Source organism: Odontesthes bonariensis, chromosome 5, assembly GCF_027942865.1.
Source record: "Odontesthes bonariensis isolate fOdoBon6 chromosome 5, fOdoBon6.hap1, whole genome shotgun sequence".
Classification (NCBI taxonomy): domain Eukaryota; kingdom Metazoa; phylum Chordata; class Actinopteri; order Atheriniformes; family Atherinopsidae; genus Odontesthes; species Odontesthes bonariensis.
This window is the reverse complement of record NC_134510.1, coordinates 9,022,078-9,045,333: the sequence shown is the minus strand read 5'-3', so window position 1 is coordinate 9,045,333 and position 23,256 is coordinate 9,022,078. Positions and strand designations below refer to the sequence as shown.

Below are 23,256 nucleotides of genomic sequence, written 5' to 3'. Positions count from 1 at the left end.
AATACCAGCTTTTTTTTTTTTTTGTTTGTTTAAAAAGGTGAGAGTACCTCAAAACACCACATATGTGGTGGCTCTGGCTTTTGTGATGTGTAACTCGGTGATTATGGGAAGTCAGAGCAAAAATGTTGGAAAGAGGCTGTTGCTCTTTTGTTAATTTAGACTGACACCTTAAACTGCTACCTGCTTTTGTTTTTTTTTTTGCACTTCTTTAACATATTCCACCATTACACTCCACTGAAGTGGCACTGAAAACGCATTGTCACAGTACCAGAAGAAGAGCAGCAAACAAGTGTGATCGTTCAAATGTGCAAGGTTGTATTTTGCCTTCAGGACCAACGACTGCTGAGTGTATAACACAAGCAGGAGTGAATCACAAACGTCACTACCAATGTGTGTGTACAGAGTTGGACTGTGTATGCTCGACTGCTTGGATTGATTTCCGATTTTTCAGAGCGTTTTGCAGTACATCGCTATATTCTTACTGAAAACAGATTGTGCTGCGATGAAAATTGGTTGAAAGGTTGTCTATTCTGACAAACAACAAATGTCAGTCTTATAGAACTTTCTGACTTTCTGTTTGAACGTCAACCCATTAGTTCCTTTGGGTGAAAGGGAGAGAGTTGCAATCCCCTGCAAAAATTATGGCATCTCTACTCTTGGAGGATGTTCATTTAGACTTTTTTTTTTAATTTTCTTGAGAAAAAGATAGGACTGGCAGGAAGCACAACTATTTATCAGCTGAATGTTCTGGCTTTATGAAACACAACTCAAAAAAATTCAATTGATATATATTTTTTTCTGTCATTAAGTGAAACCATGATAAAACAAAAATATCAACACTGTTTTGTTTTTTTATGAACTCCTCTGACTTTTATGATGGCTTTAATCATTTGAGACGTATACTTCACTAATGAAGACCAATATTCTTTATCAATCAGGCTCTGGCTCTCTTGGATCGCAGTTGACAGATCAGCTTTACAGGATGGAGCCTTGTCATGGATAATTAAAAAAATCAGTTTTCCTGCAATGTCATTTAGTTAATGTGTCTTTCCTGAAGAAAAAATTGAAAGCTCTTTGCTCTGTGGCAAGATGCATTATTATCCTGAACAATGACCTCAGCATCACCAAACCCCCCTTTGATTGATGCAATGAGAAACGTGTCCAAAATTTAAATGTGCAACTTTGTATATAATGTAGAGGTAATGACATGCCATCTCCCCTGGTCCTTTACCTGACACCACATACCATCAGTGACTGTGGAAATTTGCACGTTTTCTTCAGGAGCTCATGTTTCTATGTTGCATTGGACCTGCACCAAATAAAGGTTCCAGCATCATCTTCTTGCCCAATACAGACCCAAATATCACTTTCATCCAATCATCCACAGTCCATGACTGATTCTCTTTAGCCCACTGTAACCTTGTTTTCTTCTCTTTAGGTGTAGGTGATGGTTTAGATTTGGCTTTTCTGGATCCCATTAGTTTCTGAAATTTTTTTGCAGTTTAGTCACAAAAACACAGACTCCTGTTTCTGTCCAGCCGTTTGTTTTATTTATTTTCTTGTGCATTTTCCTTTTTTGATGCTTTGACATCTTCTTTGGTCTACCCTTATGCCTCTATTTTATACCTCTCCTATTTTCTTTGTTCGTGCGCCAAATTTGAGCCTGACTGGGAAGAACACACTCCGAGTTGAGTTAGCTCCTTTAAAGAGTTTTATAATTCCGTTCCATTGTTTCCACTGACAGCTCTCTTTGATTGTGTTTCCTGCCAGTCAGCCAGGTGTAACAACTCTGTGTTATCTGAAGTCTCATTTACATATTCAGACTTGAGCTGGCATTTGTTTTAGAAAGGCAAGGTGATTTCACAATTGTTTCCTAACGATCAATTTAAAAAAGGAAAAGAGAAAAAAAAGGCCCAAAAAATTCCAGCAATTGTATTTGATTTTGTTGTTGTTTTACAAAGCCAGAATGTTCTGATAAATGAAATCATTTTGTGTTATTTCTATGATTTTTTTAAATTATTCTCTTTAAAAAAGACGTTGACAACTAGAGTGCCGATTCAATAGTTGTTGTCAGAAGTTGTATGTATCAAATTGACAACACAAGAATACCTTAATACCTTATCATGATAATGCTTATTTCAAATGCAAGTATTGAAAATGTTATTGTTATTGTGGGCCCATTTACAGATAAGTGTAAAAAAATGTTTGCATGATAATGAGACCTGACTAAAAGACCCAGCAATTAGTCTGCACCATTTATTCAAGTGAATGTCTTTGAAAAAAGTACTTGTAACCAAATACTTGCAAAAGAAAAAATTACATTCTCTTTAACCTCATCTGTGCATGCTAGTATTTAATTGTAGTGGTTATTAAACAGCAGGCTAAATAAAGACTGTGAGCATTAGACCTTCTTCAGATCAACATTTTTTAATTATTATTTTTGAATATAATGTATTAGTAGATGCTGATGTTACCATTTTGATCCAAGTGGCACTACATCCCATCTAGAGAAGCCTACAAAAGCATGTCTTTAGACTAAGTCTTGTTGAAAAAATAATTGGCCATTGTAATTTAGGCAAATACAATTCAACATGAGAGAGTTATAAATAAGTTGGGGACTTTAAGCAGCCGATTTGGTTTGCTGATGTTTGTTTGTGCCATAAGAACAATACAGGCTTCGTGGGGCTGACTCGAAATAAACAGGCATCAAAATCATGTCACTTAACATAATGGTTTTACTAAATGATGCATTGAAAAGTAGGGAATGGATCATTGCTTTGGTTTTCACGGGGTTCGCTGACATTAGAAAAATACAGTATGTCACCTGACTTATTCTTTCAGCTGAAAAAGTCAGTGAAGAAAAGTTTAGTAAGTGAGGATTAACTCTGAGAGACTGAGAGCTTTGCATCTGGCCTACCTGCAACAATGGCACTTGCAGTAAAGAACACAAAGTTGATCGGAACCACCTCTGTGGCGTCAAACATTTTCATTGCCTGATTGAGAAATCTGTAGAAGGTATGAGATTTAAGAGACACATTAAAAAGCGACTTTGTGACAGATGCACCATTTAGTAGCCTATTCCTCCACTATTACACTGAAGGCGTTGCTGAGGAATATTCTCATAAAGTTCTAAACATTCAGGAACTAAATAGCCAGAGTAACATTTAGTCTGTGGTGAACATGAGATTTGGACGTAGATACTAGAAGCTCAAAGAAAGGACCAAAAAAATATACATACAGGGGTTGAGAGAAGAAAGCTTGACTAACTTGATCTGGAATGCGCAGGACGCCACCATGACGACAAGCATGACATAGAAGATGGGGTAGATGAGCTGCAGCTGGCCTTTTATCGACTCAGTGATCATACCTGACACCGCTTTGACTGAGATGACTGTAAGAGAGGCTGCAACCACAAAGAGACACCCGATAATTTTAGTATTTGTAAGGCTTGCTGAAATTAAGAAATACCACATCTGTTCTTATTACATTGTGGTGTCAGTTCATTAGAGTTACAGTACCCCCCCCCCCCATTGTTCTCTACCCATCCTTTTACAGAAATTATAGCGGAGCAGAGGTCCATTTTTGTAACCTGGCAACAAGACAACCTCTGATGACAGAAAATGGCTTAATTCACAACCTCTGCCCTCATTTAGACAACTTCTAGTTTTTCATACCGAGCAGAGCCACCAGCAGCATCACAATGACTATGTGCTTCACTTTCTTCATCTTGTACAGATAGAGAAGTATACAGAAGAGGATGACCTCTATAAACTGTTGAGAGAAAGCAGAAGAGGGTTATACAAGTAATGTGGGTTCCATCTCTTCAAAATCTTATTGACATTTTTATATAAAAAATTTGAGCTTCACTTGTACTCGCTGTCTTCTCTGTATAACATAACAGTGCAAAATGCAGCCAGTGAATACTACATTTTAATTGAAACAAATGACTGTGGCAGAAAAATTAAATGAATTTCTTGTCTTTAATGAGAAGTGCCTGGGGCTGTCCTTGAGTTAAATAGCATTCAGGATGAAGACTAAGAAAGAAGCACAACAGCAGTATTAAGGATAAAAGGGCAGGTTGACCTTTAAATGTCTCTCCATATCATCTTGGTGTCGTAAGCTAAATAAAAGGCTAATTTCAAAATGTATAATATTCTGTGTGGAAATGGACTGACAAGTACCTTGCACATTAATGGCAGATATACCTGCCCACCCTACACACACTGTGAAAGACACCAAACTGTCTTTCCAGATTGCATGATGCCGTGACCTCTGGAAATAATGAGGAATCAGCAATTGATATTTCAATTCCTCTGATTAATCACCAGCTAAAGATAATCCCATACTCGTTAGAGGTTGTTCCTTTGCCGGCAGATCCCTTTACGTTTCATCAATCTCTGATGCCAGAGGAAACAAGACAATCCCCATTTAAAAACTTCTGTCTTTGCAGCTGTCCAGTTGTATTTTTCTGCATGACCATTTCTCTTTAGTTTTTCACGCAGTTGCTGCTTTTGTCTCTACAAGTGTTAGGACTGGTTGATAATTTAGGGCCAGATTCAGGAGTGTTTTGCCTTGAAAAACACAGTGATGACACTGCTGTTATTTTCAGATAACTTTTTACATAAAATAGAAATTGGAATAATCAAGATTTGGAAGAACATCTCAACATAGAACATGTTTTTTTTCCCATGGGTGGGTTGTTTCTATGTTATTTCATAAATGAAGATGTGTCAGAGAAACAACACGGTATAAATCCTCTGCAGTGTTCAGACTTCTACCAATTAATCTATCTTTAAGAGATCCTAGGTTTAAGACTCTTGAACAAAAAAACAGTGCTGGTTGTTTCTCCTCACACTAATATTACACAACACACTGTATTTGTACAAGCTGAGTTTTAATTGGAAAGGTAGGAAACAGAGTGTATCGGAGAGCCTGCATCATTGGAAAAGCAGCAGGATATGACCTCCTAATGCAGTAAGACTCCATAAAACACCATCTGAGGTACGTTTGTAACCAAGAAAACATTTGGAGCCAAAATGAATATTTTTGTGATGAGTAGGTTTTGAGAGAAACTGTTTTTAAGCTCAGCTCTGTGCTTCATATCTGTCACTGTGGCAACGACTATGTTTATGCCATCGCTGCCTGAAGTGATATTGGACTAGGAGAGTATGTGCATGAGTGTTAAAGCACAGAAAATAAGGTGATGGCAGTATTTCTTTTTTTGTTTGTTTTACAAAAAAACAAAAACAAAGTACAAAACAAAAAAAGCTCAAAGAACAAGCACATCTTTTTTTAAATTCCCCCCGTGGTGAATGAATAGAAGATGACGAATAAAGTATGGATAATGAATAAAGTCTTTTTCTATTCTATTCTAAATAGAAGATCTTCCATAGGTGTGAGAATAAGTTAGGTTGCTCTTCAGATTAACCATCAGCTGCGCTTAAACACTTTGACAAAGACATAATTAAGAAGGAGGAATCTGACCAATTATAATTTCATCCTGTAGCTGGACAACAAGTCCAAAAACAGCTAGTAAACTGCAATCATCAGTGACAGGAACAACATAAAGTTCTGCATTCAAAGATAAAATGGGGAATTACTTACTAAGTTTTTCTCTGTTGACAGCACATTGTATGGAGTCAAATTAAAAATTTAAACCCATTAATGGCTATAATTTTAAGAGCATTCTCATCTTCCATCAGTGCTTAAAATGCCTGGACAGTATCATGGATTATTAAACTCTGGCAGGAGAGTTTAAAGGATTACACACAAGGTAAAGCAGGAAGTGCCAGCTGACAGCATAGTACTGGACCAGATGAGCTGTGATGTGGGTGGAATTGTGGGGGGCAAAGGTCACCAGGACGTATGTTCCTGTAATTGCCAATGTGCCACCTATGGAAGAAAGAGAGCAGAAAGGTGAAATTGTGGTAAAACATTTTTCTTTTGCTGGTTTGATAGAGGAACTTTGCATACCAATTCTGTGGCTTCGCTAGTAATCCATGAATTGCCTTTTTTAAAAGACACTTCTCTCGATTTCTGGGTAAGTGTAAAATTATATATAACATTGACGTTTACCTCACTGGCCTCTTTCAGTTAAAAATGAATTGTGCCTCGTGTGTTTACAAATTGTGAAATAAGAAGGAGGTACTATGGAAAAAAAAAATATATTGCTGAAAAACAAATTTAGCTTGCAATGATTTCCTCAGTTATAAATGTGGCTCTTTTTTTCAACAATTAAATGTTTCCAATATTTGACCAATAATGGCAGTCAACAATGGTAGAAATTCTAGCTATTTTATTTGGAGAACCAACAATACCCAAAGCTGTGTGGTGCTGATATGATTTTCCAAACCAGCGGTTGGGATGGTCATTGTGGCCATGACAATCATACCGCTTACAGCAGCACCAGAGTCAACAAACTGTCATGGAAAACAATAGCTTTTCATGCAACAACATCATAATTAGGTCTGAGCTTGGCATACCTTTTTGTTTCGAAATGCCAGAAAAAATAAAGCTATCAAAATTTATCTCCATTTACACAGTAGATACCATGTTAAAATGGAATTCAGTGTGACTCTTGCCAGTTTTTTTTCCCCCTTCCTGTGAGGTCAGTTTTAAAGACATGAAATTAACAATCTCACTGGATTGTGTTTGAGTCCTCTGACTCAGTGTTTACTTACCAACTATGTCAGAGGCGCGCACTGTTTCCTTCAAGAAAACCACAGATATGACAGCGCTGGCTGAGAAGTTAAAATATAAAGAGTTAGTTTAGTCTCCATGAACAGTCATCCTACAACATCACGATATTTCCACACAATATAGCTCTAAAAAAAGCATGTAAAAAACAATAACCTCACATGAATCTTTGCCTCCATAATTTGTCTTATATGTTATCTTTACACACAAACTGTATGTAGATATATGTTAATACTGTGCACCTGAACTGCATGTACACAAAACACTCAGAATGCTTGAAATATCTATATTGATCAGTATGATCAAATCTGTCACCGTCCTTAGATAAATGGAACTCATTAGATTCTCATAATGCAGGCATCAAAATGTGCAAAGATGCTATTCCCTGCCACATTTTTCATGAAGACGTTCATCAGTATCATTGTCAAAATTTGAGATGGTGAAAAGCAATCAGTTTCACAAGAACTAAGCCTCAGATTAATCTTCAAAATGTTTTTCCGGGATATGAGCCGAACGGAGGAGGAAAGATACTCTCTGCATTTAGCTGTCACAGAGAAGAGTAGCGAGACGGGTAGATATGCATGCAGACATGCAGACATGCTAACAAACAGGCAGATACACAGATGGATGGCCACACAGGCAGACAAATTGCCCGAGACAGAAAAACAAACAAGACAAATAAGGCAGTGGACAGGGAGGCAAAAAGAAATATAATGGCAACTAGGGAGGAGGTCAGCTTATATAACATTGCTGTAGGAGTTTCTCAACACTTAACAACCACATTGAAAGCTAATCTTACATCATTTGTTGGAATATGGCTATATTTAAAAAAAAATTTCAGTTGTGGCGGTTGTGCTTGCTGATAGGTGTTGCATTAATTCCAGCCAGTAAGAGGGGAGAGCAGGAGATGGCACATTGATGGAGACTAAATGAATGGAAAAATTGCTGGAAAATACTGGAAAACAAAAACACAGGTTGTTTGAGCTTGTACACAAGCCCTGCAACACTCACAAGGAGATTAGCTACCAAAGACGGTGTTGCACACATACTGTGGAATTACTGTATATGCAAAGACAGTTGTTCTAAGCAGTGATATCAAACACAGGGAGAATTGTACATTTGTTGGAAATGTTATTATCAGAAGGAAGATTTTAGACAATAAATTCAAGCGGCAAGCAGCTTTATCAAATTCAAAAAAACTTTCTTAAAGATGATGATTTCCTCTCTTGCAATGTGTGTTCATTCTACTTTATGCAGATCAGTTTAATATTTGTCTTCTGAAAGGATGATGAGACACTTCAGGCAAATTGGAGGTTAATAAAGACTCTCCTTTATAATCTGATGAAAGAGTAACTTGTTAAATATTTCATACTGCGAGCACGTTCACATACACATTTAGGACTGCTCTTTTGCCTCTGGGACCAGCTGGATCTAACAAGTAACCATAGCAACACGTAGCAAAGTGAGATTCACACAGCTTGATAAAATGAGAAATGTGGCAACAGGAACCTCTGGGGGATGCAGTTGTGTCACTGCTTCTGAGTGTGTGTGTGTGTGTGTGCGTGTGCGTGTGAGTTGAGTTGCATGTGAGTGTGCATCAGATCAGTACTGCTTCGATACATGGTCTCTCTGATGTGAAACAAGAACCTCCCAGTGGGAAAATACACCGTGTCTGGCATTCTTTTACCACAGAGATGTGACACGAACAGATAAAAGCGGCTTGTTGCCCGTCGTGTCCTAGAGAATTTCAATTGTAAAAGCTTTTTGCAGGTTATGCATGTGGGCTCTTTTGTCTCGTGGAAATATTAAGGCAGACTTACAGAAACTATTGAGCAATAGGCAAAATGTGTGTACAGGCGTTTGGAATAAATTTTATATTCAATACTCAGCTCAAATGACACATCAAACATTTCAGAAATAAAACCTTTGTGTCAAGTATTCATCATTTTTAACATTTCTTAATCAAAACTAAAAAAAATCTAAACTTGTCAAATCTGACCGCTTTACTCTGTGTTAACAACTCATCTTAACGATTCAGTGTCGCAGGTCTACAATCTGCGAGTGATCCTCGTCCTGTAGGTTTCTGTCCATTTCCATCGTGCCAGCATTCCTCCCCCTTTGAATGTGATGACATGGTATCTAAAAGAAAGAGCTGATGCTCTGCTCCATACAGCAACACTGGGAAGATGCTGTCATTCCAAATACAGGGAGCTCTGTGGACAGGACAGCAGTAATTACTCTCCATGGAGTGTCTGAGTGCTAGTGTGACATGCATGGACAGGCGGATGACAGCAGCATCATCAGCTCTCCTGATCGTTTCCTTTTCCTTCCGAACATCTGCTTTCCACTATTCATATACCTCTGTCTGTTGTCATTCCATTCATTTGTCTTCTCTTGTCGCATCCTTTCCTCTTCATTTTATTGCTCCCACCACAACAACTCCCCTTTCTGCTTCTAGACGCCTTTTTTATTCCCTCCTCTACCCAACCAGCCACTCAGTTTCCTCTCGTTTACTCACTGAAGGCATCCTACAGTCTGTGCCCCCCTTCTGGGCCGTCACACAGCTCTTGGAAAAGAAGCAAAACAGCACAGCAGGAGGCTAGTGTGCGTGTTTGTGTGTGTGTAAGCCAAAGGAGCATCTCAGATGGACAAAATCTGTCAGACTTGGGAGATTTTTTTTTTAATACATCACTACAGTTATGCATAAATCTTGTAGGAATGTGTGTGTGTGTTTGTTTATTTCCTTTTGTGTGAGTCAGCGTGAGATGAGAGTTGGAGTCACGATTAGTGATGGCACACTGACACACCCCTCAGCCTCAGTTGGTAGCTGTGAGGACAGAGAATGTCATAACTGCAGACATCTTCCTTTCCTTACTCTTCCTTTCCCCTCTTTATCTCTGCTGAATAAATTGGTCAAGATGCTCTTTAAGACAAACTTGAGCTGTGTAATATTGTTGTACACTCAACAAGTGTATAACAATCAACGCTTTTTATAAGGATGAATATTAAATCGAAATTGAGAGCAGAAATTGTTATAGCCTGCGGTAAGGTCTGATTTATACACACTGATTATGCATTAAGAGGTTGCTGCTCTGAAAAGTCCATATTGCTGAAACCTTGTTATAGTTGCAAAGGCATTTTTCAAGTAATGAACAAGAGGTGCAGCCTTCTTAGCAAGATTTGTGGTTTTGTTTAGTCCTTTATCCATCCACTTGCAAGACGGGGCTGAAGAAAAATCGTTTGAAGTGCTGGGGTAATAGCTGCCATTAATATTGTTGACTCACCACCACCTCCAGCGCAGTGAGTGATGGGTGGCAGGAGGTGAGAAGTGAACCTGTTCGATGTTTAACCTGTATTTAGAGTGTTTACACAGAGCAGCTGGCAGCTGTAGCAAGTGGGCAGGCCGTGTTTTGACTGGCTAATGAATCTGACTTTACTCATGACATCTTTGGTAAAAACTGTAGGCTACGTCATAAAAACCCTAATTTCTGGAGAGAACTATTGAACTTATGATGTCAGAAGTAATTAGGCTTCCTGACACCGTATATATTTTGAAAAGTTGATTAAAATTTAGGGTCCAGAACTGGATGTGAGATTAGAATTGAAAAATACTGCAACATTCACTGACTCAGTGGCTAAATGTGTCACATTCATTCTCAAAGCAACAGTTGGAGGTTTTTTAAAGGCATGTCTCTGTATACTTAAAATTTCAACGAGGTTAAGTTATAGTCAGGTAAAAAAGAAAGTACACCCTCTTTTGATCCTAAGCTTTTACATACGAGGACATAATAATAATATTTATAAAAATGAAAAAAGTCCTTTTCAGGTCTTACATTTACTGTAGATGAATAAAACCTTGGACAAAGAGGCAAATTATACTGTGTAATTATCTATTTAATAAAAACCAATGCAAAAATGCAAAAGCAGTGTGTGGAGAAATAAAATGCACTGAATTAAGATGGTAAGTAGCAGCCAGGTGCCGCTAATAAAATCCACTTACCTGGTCATCAGCAAGTGTGAGCAACTCTATAAAAGCAGAACTCTTGGCACTTTGCTGGTCTTATAGAGGCAACTGTTGCTGCCCGTTAATCTATGGAAAGGTTATAGAGCCAATCCCAAACAATCTGGAGTCCATCATTCTACAGTGACAAATACTATTCACAGTAAACAATAAACTGTCCCACTAAGACACAGCAAGTTCACACCAAGGTCAGACTGTGCAATTCACAGAGAAACTGCAAAATGAATAAAAATAAATGGTATATCTCAGACTCTACAGGCCTAAGTTAATATGTGAGGTGGTAATGGTAAATTAACAAATTAATAATATCAATCAATTAATCCAGAAGGGGCCATTTGATTAATAAACGTATTTTGATCAATAAATTGCCATGTCTTACTGAAATGACTACTAAAAACAGGGACTACATAATACATTAATGCCATGCTGTGACTGTTTGTGTGAGGATAAACTATTTCAGATATGTGGTGTGTGATGAAAATGAAAATACTGAAATACATGAATGAATGTTAAGAGAATGTAAAAGAATGTCATATCATTAAGGTAATCGTTCCAACTTATTCTTTAAGTGTTCCAACTTAAAGAATAAGTTGGAACACATTTAACTTTAAAAGATCAAATTAAACTTCTTAAATTCTTTGAATGCGGGGGTGATAACACCTTGAGGAGACATTTTCCCACTGTGAGGTAGTGGTGGGACAAGAATGGCTCAAACGCATGCCGTGTTGAAGTGGTTCCCCCGACATGTTCTCCTTCTGGATTGAGCTCTGCCTTGGTTCTGTAGGTTCCAATGTCTGCAACAGACTTTTTTACAGACCCAGGATAAAATGGGTCTCTACGCTCCCTCTATCAGCTCCAGGGTTGGAGATTAATCTCACAAGCTGGATACTCAAAAAGAAGACAATAAGCTATATATGATGCAAAATGAGTGAAACTCTCTTGTGAGGAGGTGGCTAGATATTAAAGCAGGAAAGACTAAATTAGGCCACAATTGCTTGATTAAGGGAAAAAATATTACTTCTGCAAACAGTGTTGCAGGAGATGTCAAAAACTGAATACAGACAATAGAAAAAACAAGAGAAACAAAGGTGCATGGTCAAATACAGCAGATAGTACAAGAAACAAGCAGTCAAGATGGCAGTTGGTTCATGCCATTGACTGACCATGAACTCTATGTACTTAAGTATTCTAGAGTCAAACATGAGGGCATCTGTCCAGCAGCAAAAGTTTGTCCAAAATTGGGTCATGCGACACACGTTCCAAAGCACATCAACAAATCTATTTCTTAAAAGTCTTTTTATTGGTATACTGTAGTGTCTGACACTTAGCAGAGGTTCAGAAGTGCATCAGGTTCAGTGTGTTCAGACAGGAGATGAATAATGGTAAACATAAACATCTGGAGAAACACCCCTTAACACCCCATGCCTAATTCCCTCAGTTAAGAATGTCCAGGACAGCCACACCTGGGATATAATCATACACATATATCTTTTAGCCTGTCTACCGAGTTCACCCAGGGTCACCAAAGAGGGCAAGGTTTACCCTACATAAGGGGAGAAGCACCCTCAGTGGAGGAGAGATGACACAGACTTTCAGGCTCCGAGGATCTCTCCAGATTTGTTCCATCATTCTGTAATTCTGACACAGACTAGGTTGGCAATAAAATACTTCTGTGTTTGACCACATCTGTGTCAGCAGAGTTCTTCCTTTACCCTCTACACATAGGCCGTTTGAAGGCGACCATCCCTTATACACTACAATATCTTAGGTCATAGTACAATGAGTGAAATACAGCAAATCTGATGTATAATCTGATATATTTGGGTTAAAAAAAAGGTTTAACTGATACTGACAAGCCAAAAATTGCAAAATGCCTGACAGCTGCAACACTCTTAAATTGTTGATATATGACCATTCTGATCTGAGCAATCAAATAAAAAAAAGAAGAAAAAAACAAAATAAATGGTGAAAACTACTTGTGAAGTACTCAGTGACATGGAAGAGGTACAGTAGGCTAAAATGCACACCCACACACAAACCAAAATAAAACTCTTGATATGATTGCCAAGCTGAAGATTCAGCCAACTACCTGCAAACAAATTATTTGGAAAGATGAGTTAAAGATGAATGAATGAGCCTCAAGTCAGGAACCAGTGGGGTGGAGAGTGGGTACAAGTAAAGGTCAACGTTCAGGATGAACTTGCCGGACCTTTGTTGGCTGCATACAGACTTTAAATGAACTTAAACATATTGCCAGTTTCTGGAAGGTATTTTCTTCAAATATAGGTACAAGATCTCCACCGCTTAACCAGCAACACACCCTCAGCTAACTCGCACTGAGAAATTTAGTTTTGATTGTTACATTTACTCTAAAAGTCAATAATAATTAAACAAGCAAGGAAAAGCGCTCCCTAAAGTTACCCAATAACTGTGCACTCACTACAGTTTTCTGAGAGAATCAAACTAGTTTTTGTTTTGTTTAACATTCAGGCTTGATGTCCAGTAACATTCTGGAATGACTGAAAGCATTGTCTTTGTTTAACAATAAAGCTCCTGATAAATACATTTTTTATAATAATCTAATGCTGGATAATAAACTGGAGTGGTCTGCCAACGTAGACGCAGTGTACAGGAGGGGCCAGAGCCGTCTCTTTTTCCTGAGACGGCTCAGGTCCTTCAATGTCTGCAGTGATATGATGTGCATGTTTTATCACACTATCGTTGAGAGTGCACTGTTCTCTGCTGCTGTCTGCTGGGGGAGTTGCACTACAGACAGAAACTGTAGGCGCCTGGACAAACTGGTGAAAAAGGCTGGTTCTGTTGTAGGCAGAAGGCTGGACCCTCTCAGTGCTGTGGTGGAGAAATGGATGAGGAGGAAATTGTATTCTGTGATGGAGAATAATAAACATCCTCTCCACAGCATCCTGACAGGACAGAGGAGCAGCTGCAGTGAGAGGCTCATCTCTCTGCGCTGCAGGACTGAGAGGTTCAGAAGGTCCTTTGTTCCCACAGCCATAAGGCTTTTTAACAGTGACTGCTGACATGTACTTCTCAAATTGATTTATTTCATCATTTATTATTATTATTAGTAGTAGTAGTAGTAGTATTTGTATTATTATTATTATTATTATTATTATTATTATTGTTGTTGTTGTTGTTCTTGTTAATATGCAATCATTGTAAATATATATATATATATTTTTTTTTTTGAGCTACTTGACTAATTTGAATTTCCCCCATTGGGGGATGAATAGAGTATTTTTCTATTCATCCCCCAATGGACATGGATTATGTATGAGGGAAAAAAGATCACACTCACCTATAACAGACACACAGCCCAGTGGGGCTATGAGTGATGCTGGGGCAAAGCCGTAGGCAGCAAAGTTCCCCAATTCCCCGACACCCATGAGAACCACGCCGGACCACCACAGTGCAGAGGTGTAATAAGGCTTGGAGCCACGCTGAGCTTGACGGACATGGGCATATTTCTGTTGGGAAGAGGGGTAACAGGAGACCATCAGCCAGATTAAGTGGAGAGTTGCATAAACTAAAACAGCACTTAGATGACAACATACAGACTCACAAAGGCAAACACGACCTAAAAAGCCTGAGAAAAAGATGTAATATAAGAGATAATAAAGGACAACAATGGCTGTCACAAGAAGCTAAACATACCGCAACATTCTCTCCTGATTAGCGTTTAATCTGAGACCAAGTCTGACACCAATTAAGCAATTCAATGAAGTGGAAGTTGTACAATCCTGATACCAATAGAAACTATACTTCATATTCATGAACAATTCTATCTCTGGTAGCTTAAAGTGCCTAATAATTAATCATCAGTAGCCTTATTCAGAGTTTTTCACATCTAGTTGAAGCTGTCACAAACAGTGTTTTGCTAAACAAAGTGCAACTGAGCATACAGGACAATATACTAGTATTATCACATCCACACAGTTAAAGAAAAGCAATGGTCATTATATATTGTTTTGCCTGTGTTTTTCTTTTTTGTTTGTTTCTTTTTGGAAAAGTCCTCAAAACCTTTGTTTTAGTTAATAAATTATAATGACTCTCAAAATACTAATTTCACAGCATGTAGCTTAGAAAAGAATGTAAATGCTTCACCAGGCCCAGACTTTGCACAAAACTTAATTGGTAAAATGTATTGCAAGTCACAATTTCAAATTTAAATCAAGTTGGGTTAATTGAAAATTAAACAGGCCTTACAGCCATTTCACACAGTCATTCTGCTGCACAGAGCCTGCTGAAAAGGGTAGGTTCAGAGATTTTGTTTCTGAGAAAGCAAACTATCGGGAAAAAGGCAGTCTAGCAACAGTGTAGAAAAATGAATTTTCATTTCAAAGACATTACATGCCTGCAGTGTTCTGAGCGTCTGTTGTACGGCTGGATTATTACCTGTATGTTGAGTGAAATGCTGATGAGGACATTCCCACATATGGAAATGATGATTCCCAGGAGATAAGTCTGTGCAAACAAACAACAAACAGGCAGAAGATTAGGTAACGCTCTGCTTGTCAAACAACTCCAAACACCCCATAATACAACTCTGGTCTCCCGCTGTCACATCTGTCATTTCCGTGACAACTACAGACAGATAGAGAAGGATTTTTCATTGGTGATTTGTTCAAAGACATGAGTGTGTATGTGCATGTATTCTCCTGTGGAAAAGAAGCTTCTGAGGTTTAATAATATATCACAATCTTAATTCCCACATACTCACATCTAATAAAAAATAAACACTCCTTCACTCTGATCATTCTCCCACAATATTTGACACCTTAGAGGCAGGTCAGTACACACCTTTGCACACACGTGATTCATTATCAATGTTTTGAGTAAAAACACTTTCACACTGACTGTGGCAGAGGTCATCATTTTTCATCTAGATCTTGTTTATCCTCACTTTAAAGATGTCATTGTTTCTTTCAAGGCATATTGGAATAATCAGAAATGTGAACTTTTGACAAACACTGATCTTTGAGACAACTGTAATTTAACATTGTACCTACCAGGTACTGTCAACTGATGAAAGGAATTAAAATAATGCATACATAATAGCACTTAATTAGTTATGAAACTCAACCATTCAGCAGCTGGGGGTCCCTGTATGTACATCTTTTCAGCCTTATACAATACATTACAATTCACATAAACACATTTTAACAGATTGAGGTAAAGTAGTTAAAAAAGTTCAGTGTTTACGTTAGTATGCTTAAACTGAAAACTAATTAAAAATTAAAGTCCTCTTAGGGGACTTTCTAACAGAAATCAAGGGGTTTCCAAAGTCAGAAGGGGTTCATCTACACATCAAATTGCCAAAAGTATTTGCTCATCTGCCTTTACACGCATATGAACTTAAGTGACATCCCATTATTAATCCAAAGAGTTTAATATGACGTCGGCTCACCCTTTGTAGCTATAACAGCTTCAACTCCTCTGGGCAAGCTTTCCACAAGGTTTAGGAGTGTATTTATGATCATTTTTTACCATCTTTCCAGAAGTGCATTTGTGAGGTCAGACATTGATGTTGGACGAGAAGGCCTGGCTCACAGTCTCCGCTCTAATTCACCCCAAAGATTCAAGATTCAAGATGTTTATTTGTCATATACTGTACACAGTAACAGACACAGTGGTTATTATTGGGTAATGAAAATCTTACTTTGCGACTTCCCAACCAAAAGTGTTCTATCGGGTTGAGGTCAGGACTCTCTGCAGACCAGTCAAGTTCTACCCCAGCAAACTCGCTCATCCATGTCTTTATAGACCTTGCTTTGTGCACTGGAACAATGTTGGAACAGGAAGGGGCCATCCCCAAACTATCTCCATGAAGTTGGGAGCATGAAATTGTCCAAAATCTATTGGTATGCTGAAGCATTCAGAGTTCCTTTTTACTGGAATTAAGGGACCAAGCCCAGCTCCTGAAAAACAACCCCACACTATAATCGCCCTCCACCAAACTTTACACTTGGTCCAATGCAGTCAGACAAGTACCGTTCTCCTGGCAACCGCCAAACCCAGACTCGTCCATCAGATTGCCAGATGGAGAATCGTGATTTGTTATTCCAGAGAATGCGTCTCCACTGCTCTAGAATCCAGTGGCGGGTGCTTTACACCACTAGATCAGACACTTTTCATTGCACTTAGTTATGTATGGCTTGGATGCAGCTGCTCGGCCATGGAAACCTATTCCATGAAGCTCTCTATGAACTGTTCTTGAGCTAATCTGACATCTGTCATTTTACGTAGCACTTAATAAGTTATGAAGGCTGAGTTGCTGTCGTTCCCAATCGCTTCCACTTTGTCATACTACTGACAGTTGACACTTTTAACAATATACTGTATGTCTGCAACAAAATTTGACGGCAATTCATATCCAGTAGCTGTTGTGATTTGTTCATTTGGACCTTATTCTGCATTTCATTAGTCTTGGAGGTTGTAAATCAGAGCTGGGAATGAAGTTAGAAAACCAGCAGGATTTGATTATTGTTGAGCTTGCTGATAAGGCTAGCAATACAATCTGATAACAACACATTATACTGTATTTTGTGCACACAAAAGTTGTAGCAATGTGCTAAATAATATAAGTTGTACATATGATTTAATGTGACACAAACTGCCAGGAGTGGTAATATAGAGTTTATTACTGCAGCTGTCAGCACTGTCTATGAAGAGGGTAGCCACTGGATTCCTCTTTCGAGGCTCCATATGTTCCTCTGTCCTCTGATGCCTTCTGAGGACTAGTAACTCAGAAAGTCTGTATTTCTGGAACAATGAAGCAACTGAGTGTAATTTCTGGAGTGACACTCTAGAAACAGCATCCATCCATCCATCCATTTTCTATACCTGCTTAATCCAACTCAGGGTCATGGTCAGAGTACCAAAAAGGACCAAAATTTCTCAACAAATTATGCCCATTTGAGGTGGGTTTTTCTTTTTTTGTGGAGAACAGGCTTTTGCTTTACCCATATTCCAAGAAAATTACCACCAAGACAAAGTTTAATTTCAGGTCATAAACATACCGATGGCTGTGGACAGACAAACTTTATAAAGGATTCAAAACGCACAGCTGGGGGTGGCATGTGAAGGATTAAAACATAGAGATGAGAACCCAATCATAGGAGAAGTAGTCACAGGAGCCAAACATAACTGTATCCCTTGAGCAATATGAGACAGGTGGAGGTTGGACGGGAAATAGGACTACAGTGATGTGGTTGAGATAAAGGGATAAGAGATGAAGCAGGAGAGGGAATACAGAGAAGGAGAAAGAGAACGGTGCGGTGAGTTTTAACAGACTAGGTGCAGCAGCATTAGATTAAAAACTGAAAAACAGGAGAGAAAGTGAATGCTCAGGTTCAGTGGTCCATTTTACCAGATAAGGCAGGCAGGGGGCTTCTGGCAATATGACATTGCTGACAACAGTTAAGTTGTCAGAGGACACAGCTTGAATGAAACATAAATTAAATATTTTAATCTCTACAGCAGTCAGAGATTGCTTATCATTCTTTCAAAACACATTATTAGATAGCCCTTATTAAAATATAAAATCCCTCCATAACACTGAGGGGGAAGAGCATTCATGTTAGTCTTTAGGCCGTTAAATAACAAAACAATGCCTGTGTATTGGCCAAGTAAAATTGGTATAATCCTGTGCTCTATTTGTCAATGGGAGAAAATACAGTGAGTGGTTCAAGTGCATAACAAGTTAGTAGACAGCCTAACTTGTTATTAAATCAGCGGAACGACAGGACATAGTGTTCATGGGCAAAATCTTTATGTTTGGGTTTTAACAGAGAAGTACAGATTTAAGAATGAGCATTAGTAAAAGAGCAGTAGTAAAAGAGAAAAAATACAGATAAAAATTAATCATTACTTAGCTCATAGTACAACGAAAGAAATAAAGAGAGACTTAACGGATGCTTTCCCTTAAAAGCCCACAGCCCATATCCAATCAATTTTGACTTATCTGCTCTTCACACAACATCCAACTTACAACATTATTAATGGTATGAAATGGCTTCATATGTCCTCACCAGCCTTATAAAAAATTGAGGCCTGGTGGGTTTATGGCTCATTTTAAATTCAAAACCTCCACATACAGTCCGGCCGTTTTCCTATGCCTCTACCCTCTTTTTACCGTCTTTCAGGTTGGCACCAAGTCAATATGCCCACTGACCTGAAACATACCTTTGAAAAGATGATACAACACCAGAGCCAACAGAATTTAGCTTTCAGTGTGTGTGTGTTTGTATATGTGTGTGATGACTGCAGTGTGAGAAGTAAACAAGATTTGGGAGGAAAGGGTGGTGGGAGCAGATGAGTAGATTGCTGATGAGATTTCTGGGGGACTGACATTAAATCAAAGTAAAGCGTACGTGTTTGTGAGTGCAGTTATAGACCCAAATGTTGAAGCAGACAGACAGACAGACGGACTGGGGTGGGATGGCTTTGACTCAGGTTATTTATGATCCAACGTCTGGCATCATCCATCAAGCCAGATGTGCTCTGTTGACTAAATCAAGATCAATAACCTCACCAAGCTTTACAGGAAAGATTGTAAGTGACCCTCTGCTCTGCTGTTACTGAGCCCACAAGGAGGCTTCTGGTTAATACCAAGAGGGGCTAGAGGGCACAACGAGGTGTTTGACTGTGTGAGTGTGTAAGAAGCAGTGTGTTAAGGTGGTGAATGTACTGCCTGACGATAGTTCATTCCACAGACTTAACACAGAAGATAGCAATTTGAAGTGTGAGCAGGGATTCATCTCACCTTTTATTGGCTTCACCACAACAGATTAAGTTTTCCAGCAAGTGAATTCAAACTAATTACAGTGAATTATTCTTTTCTTTGTTTGTTTGTTGTCTGTGTTGGCAAATGGAGACAGGGTGTGCTTTTACTGTCCAGGGGGTCACAGTGGGAATCAAGCACCTTCCTCAGACAGCAGAGATTTTATGTTCTACCCACCGAGGGAGACAAATTCACATGAGAGAGTATGAAAGAGAATGGAAGCAGAGGAGACAGACGAAGGGAGAGACTTTTCCTGTCACAGGAAGAACAAACAAAGCAGCCAAGGCCGGGAGTGTCTTTTGCTTGCTGGATTACTTAGCAAACATTACGCACATTACACACAGAAAGAAAGAGGCTGCACACCACAAAGCTCCTTGGGGGTGTGTTTGTTTCATTACAGGGAATTATTTAAAGATTAGACCATTTGTGTCCATAATGGTAGAAAGTAAGCAATTCAATTAATTGAAGTACTATATTCAAGAAACATTTTGAGACATTGCTACATTAGGTATTTCATTTTAATGCTGCACCATTAAACCTACCAAAAGCATTAGTCATTAGTTACATCTGTCACTGTTAACCATATTCAGCTTCAAGTAATCTGATGCACAACCATAGTGTGAACCACCAAGGAGTGTGTATTAGCTTTGATTGGAATCATTTTTTACAGATGAATAAGTAAAAGTGTAACAATTAGCAGTCAACAGTAGGTTTTTTCTGTAGAGTGAAAGAAATATTCTGTTCGTAGATGTGTTCAACATCTGAGCACTGCTACGACTACAGATGAACGCACATGAACGACATATCCAAATGTTCTTTTATGAAGCACTTAAAAGTCAAAATGACACAAACTGTAAGAGAAGATCCACTGCAGCAGTCAAGGAAGTTTTAAAATAAAAAAAAACCGCAGCTGTGTGAACACATTCATCATCACAGGACAATCATGGACCAATATCAAACTTTGTTCTATGTAGTTAATTTAAATTTACAGTCCCACGGGTGAAATTAGTTCTATTTATAACAAACTGGACTGCAACCAGTTTGCTCTTCAAGTTACATAATTAAAAAAAGATAAGGTTTTTCTCACAAGACATGTCTCACCTCTCGCCTCTCCTGGCAAGCACTTTTTTTACCAGCATGAATTAATTACAGTGGAATCAGTGCATCAGACTGGAACACAAGAACTTAATCTCATTAAGAAACTATGTTTAGTAGCTAAAAAGTAAAAGTCTAAATGTAAAGCCGAATAAGCTTGAAGGCTGATTTGGGGGCGAATAGCACTGATTCTGTCCTCTCTAGGACACTGACCAACAATCAGATGTGACAGACAGACATACAGACAGCGTGGCCCATTGTGCAAACTAACAATAGGAATCTGTCCCTCTCTGGGATGGGCTGATCTCTTCACTTTCTGCACAGTGATGGTGAAGACAGAGGAGGCATGGGCCAGAGAGGTGTCAAATCAGAGACAAAGAGAGAAATTAATTTAGTTTTATTTTTTATTAAGTGATTAATATAAATCTTAACTCCTGGCAGCGAAGTTAGTTGCCGTAATGAGAATATACTGACTAAAAATTCTCTGTGGGCTGACAGTGGATTGTTTCACTGGGACTATGACAGCTTTTAACGTTATGTTTATGAACTAATTCATTATTCATGAATAAGACACTGAACTGATAACAAGAAAAAACTATAGCCAGAAGGATAAACAACATACTTGGTTATTCTTAGTACCTTACATGTATTAAAACTACAAAGAGCTAAGGCAATCAAATCATTAAACTCTCTGGATGACAAAAATGCATATTATGTCTGTTAAAATTTGACATCTTGCAGTGTGTGTGTGTGTGTGTGGGAGGGGTCTTTTCTGCTAACCAGTGTCCTTCCGCTCACAATCTTCACCTTTTATGCCACACAAAAATGCTAGAAACACGATTTACCTTTCGTTCAAATGCATGTTAAACTGCGTCCATAAGTCACCAAAAAGTTTGTAAAGGGTAACTGAAAGGTCAAACTCTTCAAAGGTTTTTTTATTCTGTGACATCAACACTTACAGTACTACGCTTCATAACTCTGTAAGTTTGTTAAAGAGTGAGACAGACGCATATTGTCCCCTAGTCGTTGAGATGCTCTCTAGAATGGTGGGTAGCTGGGACCATTAGCCAGCTGCTCAGGACGTGTACAGTAGGTCTATTCTCTTACAACCCACCCATGGGCCATTACTCATTACTCACGCCTCTTATTCCTCCTCTGCTACTCTTTCTGTTTCTCTCCCTAGCCCTCATTGGTAATGTCAAACAGAGAAAATGTGGCAATAGACGAGAAACACTCACAGGGGAATGTTTTGACGAGGAGAATGTGTCTCTGCAAAGTACTAGGAGGACTTTCAAACACACAGCAAGAGATTTACAAACCCACATTACCATACACACACTCTGAATCTTTGACTTATCGGATGGATTCGTCGAGCCAATTTGGCAATTTTCAAAAGAAGGAAAAAGTCTTTCCACACAATGTTTATTCATGACCACTTTAGAAAATAGCCAAGGCAGGTGCCAACAGCAATAGATCTCTGCACTGTCCGACTTCCTCGTCCACACAAGTGTTCATTACAAAATGAGTTTCAGAGGCAGAGCCTGAAAGATTTTTTTTAAAGATAACTTCATCTCCTCTTGTTTACTAAAGTGTAACTTCCTTCTCCAGAGGGAAGTTCCTGAAAAGAAATCGAAGCTTTAATCTTACAGCTGCAGGGAAGCCAAACAACTCTAACACAGTCCATGTGATTTATATCACACACTGGTTTCTCCACAAAGCAAATAACTACGAACTGGGAAACAATATTGTGGGTTTTTTTGCAACATGACATTTTTCATTCTGCTATTTATTGAAAGCATTCTAGTTCTGAGATTGTGTTTCATTTTCTTATTAAATAGAAATGCCAAAATTTGCCCTGAAAGCCTATGAGGAGTGGTGCACATCATCTGATCTTACAGAAACTTTCATGTAAAATAGCCAAACTCTCAGGGAAAGGCTCAGAAAATTCATTGTATGACCAAATTACTTGCTTTATCTAAAGAGACTTCAACTTAAAAGGGATAGACTATGATATAATAAATCATCTTTATTATTTTTTTTATTAATTTGTTACAACATTATTCTTCACTCTGCATAGACACGTCGACTCTCATGACTCACTGAAAGTTAAACAAACTCACCTGGAACGGATTTTCCAGGATCTCTCCTCGGTGAGCCTGAGCGGTGTTTAAAGCATGAGCAGAACTTGAATTTGCCATGTTGTCCTTCTCATGAAACAAGGAACTAATCCTGTATTACAGCTCCCACACTCTTTAACATCTTTGTCCGCTTTTTTATCGCCTCATCCCATCCAAGGCATCCCAACGTCCCGTTTCGCCTCAGAGGGGAAAGTTCCTCTTTGCTGTCCAACAGGATCAAGGGCTGGTGATGGCTTCAAGTACGCCTGGGGAATGAGAACGTTCTCTTACCAAAACGGTGAAGACAACTGGAATACGTATTTTAGATTTATAAATTATATATATGTTTTTGTTTTGAAGGAGGAAACCATTGGATGTGACCTACTTGTGGTCTACCTTAAGAGAACGCTCTTCAGTCAACCTCGGCAGCACAGAACAGCTGGTTTGGCTAATTGTTTTAACAGCACTTGCACAGTAGCCTGGGCGAAAGCCGACTGTTGACTCCGTCAAACAGTCTGGAAAAA

General features: G+C 38.7%; 1 protein-coding gene across 2 annotated transcripts in view; it reads right to left on the bottom strand.

Annotated features, from left to right (window-relative positions):
* nipal2 (NIPA like domain containing 2) overlaps positions 1-23,256 on the bottom strand; it is a 24,903-nt gene extending 1,647 nt beyond the window's left edge. Inside the window, exons 1-9 of one of the 2 annotated variants that reach the window (XM_075464791.1) lie at positions 23,118-23,256; positions 22,736-22,998; positions 15,134-15,202; positions 14,037-14,205; positions 6,681-6,740; positions 5,771-5,892; positions 3,675-3,771; positions 3,268-3,403; positions 2,918-3,006 (exon numbers count right to left, since the gene is read on the bottom strand). In XM_075464791.1, coding sequence (XP_075320906.1) covers positions 2,918-3,006; positions 3,268-3,403; positions 3,675-3,771; positions 5,771-5,892; positions 6,681-6,740; positions 14,037-14,205; positions 15,134-15,202; positions 22,736-22,813 — 820 coding nt within the window. In that variant the 5' untranslated portion in view covers positions 22,814-22,998; positions 23,118-23,256. The remainder of the gene's footprint in view (positions 1-2,917; positions 3,007-3,267; positions 3,404-3,674; positions 3,772-5,770; positions 5,893-6,680; positions 6,741-14,036; positions 14,206-15,133; positions 15,203-22,735; positions 22,999-23,117) is intronic. The other variant, XM_075464792.1, reaches the window with a different exon arrangement.